The sequence below is a fragment of the Dasypus novemcinctus genome, chromosome 24 (assembly GCF_030445035.2).
Source record: "Dasypus novemcinctus isolate mDasNov1 chromosome 24, mDasNov1.1.hap2, whole genome shotgun sequence".
Lineage (NCBI taxonomy): Eukaryota > Metazoa > Chordata > Mammalia > Cingulata > Dasypodidae > Dasypus > Dasypus novemcinctus.
In genome coordinates, this window is record NC_080696.1 from 62,647,698 (window position 1) to 62,658,989 (window position 11,292).

At 50.1% G+C, this 11,292-nt stretch overlaps 1 protein-coding gene across 1 annotated transcript; it reads left to right on the forward strand.

The window, feature by feature from the left end:
- The first annotated feature begins 1,604 nt into the window (after nt 1-1,604).
- On the forward strand, nt 1,605-10,391 carry TUBB1 (tubulin beta 1 class VI). Its single transcript, XM_004460139.5, has 4 exons — nt 1,605-1,757; nt 4,313-4,421; nt 5,303-5,413; nt 5,545-10,391. The coding sequence occupies exons 1-4, from the start codon at nt 1,701-1,703 to the stop codon at nt 6,618-6,620; spliced, it is 1,353 nt and encodes a 450-aa protein (XP_004460196.1). The 5' UTR covers nt 1,605-1,700; the 3' UTR covers nt 6,621-10,391.
- The last annotated feature ends 901 nt before the right edge of the window (nt 10,392-11,292 follow it).

An 11,292-nucleotide genomic window follows, 5' to 3' on the forward strand; every position in this document is an offset into this window, starting at 1 on the left:
GTGATTCGGTAGAGCCCCAGTGCCGCGTGACGGCCAGCCCGAGGCATGGTTGATATGCAGGGACTGCGGCCCGTCCACGTGGACACGCACACCTCGTCCTTCCATCCTGCGAAGATGCCGGCCACCAATGTGCACGGGGGCAGCCACGGGTCACGCGCTCCTCATGACAAACTTGCGACTCAGGCATCCCTGCCCCCTTTTACAGACGAGAAAAGCCAGGGGCCGAGCTGGGCTCTGGCTCGGGGACCTGCAAACTGTCCCTGGCGCGCGCCTGCCCCCGGCCCTCACCCTCTCTGAAGCCCAGGGCCCAAAGCTCAGCACCGGCGGGGCCCGAGGGGACTCAGCAGTGACCCCCGGAATCAGCGGCAGGTTTCCTCCTGGTTCCCCCTTCTGCCTACTGCCCCGCGAACAGGAAACCTTCCAGGCGACCATCTGGAAGCACGGCTTTTCCCTCCCTAAGCACGCCGGGAGGGCCGGGAGGACCGCTTCAGGCTGGGGCTGGGTGGGGACGGCCCCCTGACCCCCGGGACCCGCTCACCCGGCCAAGCACAACACAGGAAGCTCCGCAGGCCCCTGGCCAGGCCGTGGCCAGGCCGCCCTCAGCCCCCGCGGGGCCCGGCAGCAGCTGTGCCATGAGGCCGCTGGGCCCCCCTCTCGGGCTGAGGACCTCCACGGGCTGGGAGAGGCCCTGGCACCACGACCGCCCCTCCGTGGGCAGCACACCGTGCAGGCGGCACGCCCGTGGCTTGGCGAAGGCCGGCCGTTTCGCGCTCAGACCTCCCGGCTGTTTGTGGTGACCGAGGCCCAGTGATGGACCAGCCACTGTGGGGCTTCCAAGGGGAAAGGACGGGGCAGCCCAGGAGTGGGAGACAAGGCCTGGCATACGCAATTAGCAAACAGCACCCCAGGGGACAGCTGCAGGTGGAAGTGGCTGGCCCCGAGCCTCAGCGGGTATCCTGTTGGGGGACCCTGAATGAGGGGAGCACTGACGGCGGTGGGCTGCCTTTGGGCTGTGGAGGGGTCTGATGAGCTGGGGTAGCGTGGGGAGGGGTGAGGGCACAGAGGGAAGAGGAAAAGGGGCCCAGGCACCCTGGCAGAGGGCGAGAAGGTGGCAGAACTGTCAACCAAGTTTAGGCCATCCTGTGCATTTTCAAATTTGAGACAAATACCGCTGTGCATACGCAGATTTCTTCCTTTTGAATCTACACATTCTTTTCCTTACCCTTTGGGGTGGGCCAGAAGCATCTGGTGTGACCTCCCTCTCTGGGGGCCCATCTGTCACTGCTGGGTTTAGATGACACAACTGGTTCTAGCTGGAAGAGGCCTTTGCAGGTGGACCTGGAGGGCCCGGTGAGCTGGGAGCCACGACACCCACTCCCATCGCGAGCCAGCGTCCAGCGCCCAGGCTGCTGCCCAGAGGCCACTGTGGCAAGGGGGCAGTCGGTCTCACACCCTAGGAAATGACTGGGCGATATTCTGTTCTGAGAAAGGAAAGAACACCCCCCCCAAGTGGATGGCAGGCAGGGGCAGGGGGCTGGGCTGGGCCTCCGGGCTGGACACGCCCTCAGGGTGCTCCATGAGGGTGGCCGGCCAGCTGGCCCCTCACTGCTGCGCTGGAGCGGCGCTGGCTCGCAGGGTGAACGGAGTCTCCCCAAGTCTGACGATTCCCTGAAGACCAAACACTTGGGCGCAGAGGAAGGATGCGTGAAATCGTGCACATCCAGATCGGCCAGTGCGGCAACCAGATCGGAGCCAAGGTAAGGGAGGGCGGGGGCTGCCCTGGCCTCGCCGCGGTCCATCGGTGCGGCCAGCTGAGGCAGCGCCAGGGCTTAGCCGGGAAAGCAGATGGCACACACCGGCCAAATGCTTGATTTACCAAGCGACCTCTTTTTTCACTTTTTAGGAGGTACGGGGGATTGAACCTGGACCTCACACGGAAGGCAGGCGCTCCACCACTGAGCTGCACCTGCTCCTAAGCAACGTCTTTAGTTGATGAGACACAGGAAATACTAAAGGTTGAAAGGGCTGATTTAATTAATGCTAATTTTGCCAATAATTGCATCTGTATAATCGACAGGAGCCAACCTTTTTTACTTTTGTCACCTCAGCAATGAACTTTTCATATCTAAAAACAGTAATTTATCTCAAAACAGTTTTCCAAAGTTTGGTGGGGAACTCTTCACTAATTTGACTTTCTCTCCTTCCCTGTGTTTATGTCACAGAGTAAAAATCCACCAACTGCTGTTCTATTTAGTATGTGATAAATTAAAAAGGATGGACAGTGGGAGCCCAGTGTCTGAGCCCTGCTTCCCATGTACAGGATCCTGGGTTCAATCCCCAGTACCTCCTAAAAAAAAAAAAAAAAGGAAAAATTAAAGAGGTAAACCAAAACTAAAGTTTTCTTGTATACTGGCAGAAAAAAATCAAAATATACCCTCTGGAATATAAATTAGTTTTTCCTCCTGCCCCTTAAATTTTTCTACAAAGTACCTAATTCCATCAGCCAATGGCCAGAAGCTGGGTGAAGGGGCCCAGGTTTCTGGCCCTGGGGACCTGTTCAGGTGACCCGCTTTCCTTGTTCTCTGCTGTTTTAAAATGCCCCTTCCTGGTATGCTCTGCTAACTTTTAATACGAAGGTCTCTGAGGGCAGATGTTTAAAACCTGGGACACAGTAGAAGAGCTCGAGAAGCAGTTGTCTTTCCAGGGCAGTGACAAGACAACGCTCACAATAACGCACAGAGGGGACGGGTGAGCTGCGCTGTTCTGAGGTGCAGTTAGTGGGGGACGGTGGGGGGGCTGAGGCGAGGGGGCGTGGGGTCTAGTGGTTAGAGCTCCCGCGGGCTCCTTACTATTTGGGGCCCTAGCAACTTTCAGACACATTCCACTTGTGGTTCACGGAACTTATCTGGACCTCTTCTTCCCCTCTCAGAGCAGTGCTGGCAATTTCCTCCAGCAGAGCCTTGCTATCAAGACGGCAGAGCAGAGCTGTCATTTACTAGACAGGCTTGGGAAACTCGCCCTAGGGGATTTTAACAAAAACGAAGACATTTTCATTGCACTTTAATCTGGGCTTCTCTGGGGCAAATCAAAGGGGGCCATCTCAGGAACTGCTTCCAAATTAAGAGCTCGGCATGTGTCTATGTTAATAAACACTGCACTGGGATGGAAAGTCCATTCGCTGGGTTTCAAATAGTTGCAGGGAAGAGCTCTGCGGAACCAGGAATCGCGTTCATCCCTGAGCACCAGAAATGCACATCCCTTAGGCATGCCTAGATGTCCAAGTTAGGGGCTTTGAGGAAAACTGTATGAAAATAAATCCCCAAAGGGAAATTCGGTATTATTGTGAAGTCACAGAAGAATTCAGCTTATTTCCAAGTCATGGGATCTACAGTTCTCCAATTTGGGGTGCTGTGGGGTGAAATTAGAAGTACACTTTCTGTTGTGACATTCGAAAACAACAATGTTCATGTATACAACAGCCTGGATTTAACAGAGGCAAAATTGAATACCTTATGAGCTCCATATTTAATCTAAGGAATTCAGGTGGGTACAAATTGCAGACATCAAAAAGTGAATTGTAGGGAAAACGGACTTGGCCCAGTGGTTAGGGTGTCCGTCTACCACATGGGAGGTCCACGGTTCAAACCCCGGGCCTCCTTGACCCGTGTGGAGCTGGCCCACGCGCAATGCTGATGCGCGCAAGGTGTGCCCTGTCACGCAGGGGTGTCCCCCGCATAGGGGAGCCCCACGTGCAAGGAGTGCGCCCCATAAGGAGAGCCGCCCAGCGCAAGAGAAAGTGCAGCCTGCCCAGGAATGGCGCCGCCCACACTTCCCGTGCTGCTGACGACAACAGAAGCGGACTAAGAAACTAGACGCAGCAAATAGACACAGAGAACAGACAACCGGGGGGGGGGGGGGGAATTAAATAAATAAATAAACCTTTAAAAAAAAAAAGTGAATTGTAGGGAGCAGATATGGCTCCTGCAGTTGAGCACCTGTCCCACATGGGGGGGGGGGTCCCAGGTTTGGTTCCCAGTGCCTCCTGAGAAAACAGAAATAAACAACAAGCAAAACAAATGAAAAAACACTAACCCAGGAAAGCCGATGTGGCTCAGTGGTTGAGCGCCGGCTTCCCACATACGAGGTCCTGGGTTCAATCTCTGGCCCCCAGTACCTCAAAAAAACCAAAACCTGAATTGCAGTGCAGAGGGGTCATTTAGGAAGGCGGCTGACAAATACCACCTTGCACCTGCCCAGGGTGCCAGCTGCCTCTCCTGGGGTCCCTTCCTGCTGACCGGCCTTCTGCTTTCAGTTCTGGGAGGTGATCGGCGAGGAGCACGGGATTGACCCGGTGGGAAGCTACTGCGGCGACTCGGCCTTGCAGCTGGAGCGCATCAGTGTCTACTACAACGAGGCCTATGGTAGGCGGTAGGGGGCGCTGCCCCGGGGGCCCCCCGGCCCGGGGCAGGGGGAGGGCGCAGCAGACGTCCAAGGTGGGGCCCCGCGGCAGTTCGAGGGGAAGACGGGGAGGCTCTGAGAGCTGCACCTCCCAACAGCAGCTGGCTAAGGACCTCCCTCCTTTTACACTTTTAAAGGAAAACCAGAATCATTTCCAAAAGGAAGGAGCAGAATTCCCCTCATTGACCAGATAACAAGCCAAAATAGACAGGGATGGGAAAAGTATTTTGTTTAGGTAGTTTATTGATTTTTGTGGTTGTTGGACTCCAGGATAAGCTGAAAAGTAAAAACGTCTCTATCTACCAAAGAATACCTTTTTTTGGGTGGGGGGACAGGGAGAGTCCCAAGCTCTCTCTTTTTTTTTTTAAAGATTTATTTTTATTTTTATTTCTCTCCCCTCCCCCCACCCCAGTTGTCTGCTCTGTGTCCATTTGCTGTGTGTTCTGTGTCCGCTTATATTCTTGTCAGTGGCACCAAGAATCTGTGTCTCTTTTCATTGCGTCATCTTGCTGCATCAGCTCTCCGTGTGTACGGCGCCACTCCTGGGTGGGCTGCGCTTTTTTTGCACTGGGCGGTTCTCCTTACAGGGTGCAATCTTTGTGCATGGGGCACCCCTATGCGGGGGGACACCCCTGAGTGGCACAGCACTCCTTGCCCGCATCTGCACTGTGCATGGGCCAGCTCACCACATGGGTCAGGAGGCCCTGGGTTTGAACCCTGGACCTCCCATGTGGTAGGTGCACGCTCTAACCGTTGAGCCAAATCTGCTTCCCCCCAGGCTCTATTTTGATGAAACATTACCTTTGACTAAGTACAGTTTGCTAAACTCTTCCTCTCCCTACAGGTAAGAAGTACGTACCCCGCGCGGTCCTCGTGGACCTGGAACCTGGGACCATGGACAGCATCCGATCCAGCAAATTAGGAGCCCTTTTCCAACCCGACAGTTTTGTCCATGGTAGGTTTCTCTGGAAGGATCCATGGGGAAGCTGTAAGCATGACTCCCAGTGGTGACCCCTCTTTGCCCTTCTTCCCCTCACCCCCTGCCTGCTCTGGGCGAGGCCACTTCACAAGACTTTTCTGCTGCAGGGACCTCTGGGGCTGGCAACAACTGGGCCAAGGGGCACTACACCGAGGGTGCCGAGCTGATTCAGAGTGTGATGGACGTGGTGAGGGCTGAGAGCGAGAGCTGCGACTGCCTGCAGGGTTTCCAGATTGTCCACTCCCTCGGTGGGGGGACGGGCTCCGGGATGGGCACGCTGCTCATGAACAAGATCCGCGAGGAGTACCCTGACCGCATCATGAACTCCTTCAGCGTCATGCCCTCGCCCAAGGTCTCGGACACGGTGGTGGAGCCCTACAACGCCGTGCTGTCCATCCACCAGCTGATCGAGAATGCCGACGCCTGCTTCTGCATCGACAACGAGGCCCTCTACGACATCTGCTTCCGCACCCTGAAGCTGACGACGCCCACCTACGTGGACCTCAACCACCTGGTGTCCTTGACCATGAGTGGGATCACCACCTCGCTGCGGTTCCCGGGCCAGCTCAACGCCGACCTGCGGAAGCTGGCAGTGAACATGGTCCCATTCCCCCGCCTGCACTTCTTCATGCCTGGCTTCGCCCCGCTCACGGCCCAGGGCAGCCAGCAGTACCGGGCGCTCTCTGTGGCTGAGCTCACCCAGCAGATGTTTGATGCCCGCAACACCATGGCTGCCTGCGACCCGCGCCGGGGCCGCTACCTGACAGTGGCCTGCATCTTCCGGGGCAAGATGTCCATGAAGGAAGTGGATGAGCAGCTGCTTGCCGTGCAGACCCGGAACAGCAGCTGTTTTGTGGAGTGGATTCCCAACAACGTCAAGGTCGCCGTCTGTGACATCCCTCCCCGCGGGCTGAACATGGCAGCCACCTTCATTGGCAACAGCACGGCCATCCAAGAGCTCTTCACCAGGGTTTCCGAGCACTTCTCAGCTATGTTCAAAAGGAAGGCTTTCGTGCACTGGTACACCGGTGAGGGAATGGACGTAAGCGAGTTTGGAGAAGCTGAAAGTAACATCCACGATCTGGTATCCGAGTACCAACAATTTCAAGATGCCACAGCTGCTCTGGAGGAAAACGAAGAGGTCATGGAGGAGGAAGCTGAACCAGGAGATAAGGAGCATTAACCAGGAGGCAAGGTGCATGCCAGCTGTCACTGTAGCCACTTGCAGAACTGTTTTCCTCAACATGAGTGTTTTTTCTCCAGCCATCCAAAGCCTTTTCTGCACTGCAGCAGTGAAAGATTCCTACTTATTACTGGCACTTACTAAGCTTGAGAGGTGTGATATGCAAGGCACAGTCTAGTAACTTTTTTAAAATAGCAAAATGAATTTAAATGAAGCGCTCTCTGTTTTGAAGTTCACTGGTATCTGCCATGTGCCCAGCAAGCACTGAGCGAGGCACCATGCGTGCGCCTGGGGGTCTGCAGGCCCTGCCTGCAGTTCACACTCATTTTCTTTTTTTTGAGATACCGGGGCTGGGGATTGAACCCTGGACTTCCTATATGGGAAGCCAGCACTCAACTGCTTGAGCCACATCCACTCCCACTGCCCATTTTTAAGTGCGTTGGCAGCCTGTGCAGCACCCTGGACTCCCTGGTTGGCCTTCCGGGGCTGCTGAGTCCCTTGATGTGGGTGCGCTCTTCCTCACTGGCCTCAGCCAGCACCCTGTCCCTTTGTGCTTGCTGCCCCCAGAAAAGCTAGGGGAGAGGTAGGACGTGGGGAGCTGTGGAGTCAGGGAACATGAGATCAGCATTCCCTAGGAAGCTGTGCAGGCCTTGTGAACTCACACTAAACAGAAGAGAAAAAGGGAGGCACCCCCAAGAGCCCTCTCACAGAAATACCTAATGGGAAAAAAAAGACCAGCAAAACTAAATAATTCCAATCCTCTGATTTCTGTATAGCTAGCTTTTTACACATATATTTATAGTGTTTCATTTTCTCATTAGTGTTAGGTTCCATGAATTCATTAATGACCATCTTTGGTTTTCCTCTTAAAGGCTATTTTGAAATGCCCTTTTCACTTTATCATTCCCCTAAAATGCTCGGCAGCCTCTTCGCTCTTTAAGGCAATGGTGGACACAGGAATTAGGCTGCAACTGCTGCGATGTCCTCCCAGGTACGGAGGACATTGTCTCGTTAGGGAACTTTTACAGTGCAAATTAATTTGCAGAAGTTGCCATAAATGTTTGCAGGATGACACAGCTTTAACCATTACAAGATTTTAATCTGCTCACTTTATAAAAGGACCAAATACACAAGAGCATAATCAAATCATCCCTGACTCCTTAATTACAGTTTACCTATTTCTGACATATGGCGCTGCCATCCCTTTTTAAACAGCTGTCTCAGGTTATCACTGAGCTATACCATTTGACCCAAGAAGAGCTGGGAATGGGAAGATGCTATAACTCTCACTGTAGGAAATACTTACTTGCAGGCAACTGGATTCTCATCTCCCAACTTGCTTTTGTAATCTGCAATAATAAAATAGCGAGTGGATGGATGACAGTAGGCCATCTGGAGAAATTTCACTCTTTTCACATATGCATCACAGGGAAATAACCAGAATGCATACCAAGAGAAAATATAGCCTTGCTGTCAGAATCACCAAAAAGCCTGTCTACAAAATTACAAATAACAAAAGCCCCCCAAAGTTTTGAATACTTTCTGTGGTTCAAGAAGTGATAAAAACAAAAGCAGATTTAGTAAGGAATTCTAACTATATACTCTTAGTTTGAGGTTAACGTCCCCAGATGCTTAAAGACTTACAACCTGTCATTACTTAAGAATTTATACACATGTTACCTTCCTTCAGCACTTTCCTCCTCTGATCTAAAAAGGCAAATAGATGCAAGGAAAGACAATTTGAATCTTTTTTTAAAAAACGGTCTGATTTGTATTACTGTAAAGATTTTTGTCAATAGTAATCATTAATGTACAGAGAAATTAAATTTTAAATGGCTAAATTGCTTTATTTCAGACAAAATAAATTCCTTTTCTTGGAGCCTAACTGCCCAGACTAATTTTCAGTAGTTAAAAATATTTCAAAATGCATCTCACCATCCTACTCTTTCATGTGGTAGAAACAGATAAAGAAACAAAACTAAAAACCAAGAGAAATCTGTCCAGATTCTGAACTTATTCCTTTAGCAGTGTGGCTGCTACAGTGACACTGGTCTCTCGGAGAGTGTCGGCAGAACCAAAGAATTTTAGAGGTTGTCCGATTTCTTTGCTTTACACACAAGGACTTAAGATTAATCGACTCCCTTGAAAATCACCAAACTGGTGAAAGGCCCACAACCAGGTGACCAGGGTCTGCTGGGAATTCGGGCCAGCACTCCTGACAGGTGTCCAGCAGAGCAGGATGCAGGAAGTTTATTTCATCACACTGTCAGCTCAGGGTTTTTCCTGAGTCACAGAGAAGTAGCCTCAAGTAATCTTTGCTGGGCAGTAAACTTGTCTTTTATTCAGTTACTTTAATCCCTTCCCTAGGCTTTACCTCTAATTATCCCATCTGCCTAATAAAATGACATATTTCTAATTACTCGGCTGGAAATAATTCAGCCTGTTGCTTTATTTACCTGGTTTCAAAAAGCTCCCTGTGATTCTTGTATTCCTGTCCCCTGAAATGAAGGCTGCTTCCTAGGACCTTCAGCTTGGAGACCAGCAATGATGCTGGGCTGCCTAGACTTCCAAACAGCAGGACGACAGCCCCAAGGCAGACTCCAGGGGCTCCTCCCCCTCTGCACATGCCCTGGGCCTGGAATGAAATAAGTGTCCCCCGGGAAAGCTGTCCTCTCTAGAACCCAGGACAAAGACTACTGTCTCTGGCATCCCCTCAGCAGTGCCAGGCGCTGCCCTGATCAGAGTACCATAAGCTGAAGGACTGTGCAGGAACTGGCCTTGGGACCGAAGCGGAGCACTGTATCAAACTTTCCTGTTAAAATTTCTCCCTTCTCCAAAAACAGTTAAAAATCAAGCAGGTAACTTTGCAATGGTGTTTGCCTTGGCCAAGTGCTTCCAAGTATCACAGATAAGAACAAAGCATTTGCAACAATTCATCACTAAAAACTGAATGAATGAATGACTCAACTCCCCAGGCAAACACCATTAAACTGCTCTAATCATCATGGCCAGATTCTAGTCTAAGATCTTATTTTCATTTCAGCTCGGTCATCAACTCAATAAGCAAATTATCCAGCAGTTTTGCCTCATTTCCTATGAGAAATGCTACCAGCATATAAAAATTCATTTATAAAACATGAAAAGCATTTTGTGCTTGCATAAATTCTAGTATTAAGAGTTCTGTATAGGTTTTAAGTGCATGATAGAAAAATCAGCAGCAGTTTATATGTTTTCTACTCTATGCTTTCAGTCATTTTCATCCAGGCTCCTGAGAGCAGCACTACCTAGAGACACTGCTGCCTACACAAAGGGTGAGGATGGCGGATAATGACCCATCCGTTGTTCCTATGTGACTTCTGCAACTCAAAGATAAGGGATGAAAGAGCTTCAGTGACAGTACAATTCTGACCACCAATTAATGCCACGAGAAAGAGAGCATTCTCTCTGGTAACATTTTCACCATGCTTCTGCATCCCTTTGGCTACTAGATAGTAATCCTCCTGCCCCCTTTCCAGAATCCCCTGTTCACGTGGTCATAACCCTGCAGTTGTGCAGACAGTTTTGGGAAAAGTCCAATGGAAACCAAAGACCAAGAAGAGTGAATCACACTTCATTTTATTGGCATTGTCAATATATGAAGAACAAGACAGGTATTTTTTTTCTCCATGGAGCCAGACTGCTTTCAATATGCCATAACATATGCCCACACATCTTCACCTTCAACATGCAGCATTTCAAGCTTTAGTCAGGGTCTAGGAGGAAAAAAGAAAATACACCAGTTGCTAGTTCTTTGTGTTTTCTGAAAAATCCAACATGAGTATGGGAAATAACTTCCTTATCATGAACCAAATGACATAAGCATGGCTTCAGTGTACTGGGATAGGACAGTGCCTTGACTTTCTGCTGTTAAGTGCTGGTTCACATGCACGACCTTAGCTGAACACTCTCCTAGCAATAAAGAAATTGCTTTGCCTTTAAATGACACAAAAATCCTCCTCTGCTAATGGCACCAGGAGCCCCATCTCCTGTAGGATGTAACGGAGAGGGCTTATCTTCTTTACAGGAGCTGAGCACTATTTTGCGATGCCAAGAACATCCCAAAGTCAGGAGAGTTAGATGCCGAGTCTAGCTTGGCTACACTGCAGAGAGAGGCTAAATGATGTTGTTCTCAGTCAGCTCATTGTTGAAACAAAACAACCCAACATAAAACCATGTCTCAACACTCAGAATTATGACATTAGACAGACAGCCCCTAGAAAAAGGGCTAAATTCAAAACACTGCATCTCCAGGCTCATAATAAAATATTTACTAATTCGAAATGAAAATGAAAAGTGCTTAGGGGAGACAGTTCCAATAAGTAAAATTGCTCATAACCACAAGCTGCCAAAGGATTAGTATTTATCAATTTCCTTGCAACTGTGGGTCTGAGGCATTTTAAAAGCAAAACAAGAAAACTATATCTGAAAAACATTCCTTTAATAATTTGCCTTATCTTTGAAATGTCAAGAAAGTAGTTTAGAGATCCAAATCACTTCAGTAGTTTGAAGCACAAAAGTCTGAATTTATGAAAAGCACAAAACTAACTTTTCATTGCATTAAGAATGTAACTTTGTATTACCAATATCTTTGGAAAAGTAGTATTAGCCAAACCCCCTGAAAGTATACATTTGG

Excerpts from the sequence above, each read along its gene's own strand:
- TUBB1 (XM_004460139.5), top strand. The coding sequence starts at position 1,701 with ATGCGTGAAATCGTGCACATCCAGATCGGCCAGTGCGGCAACCAGATC. Across the intron at positions 4,422-5,302 it reads CTACTACAACGAGGCCTATG|GTAAGAAGTACGTACCCCGC; the intron begins GTAGGCGGTAGG and ends CTCTCCCTACAG. Across the intron at positions 5,414-5,544 it reads ACCCGACAGTTTTGTCCATG|GGACCTCTGGGGCTGGCAAC; the intron begins GTAGGTTTCTCT and ends TTTCTGCTGCAG.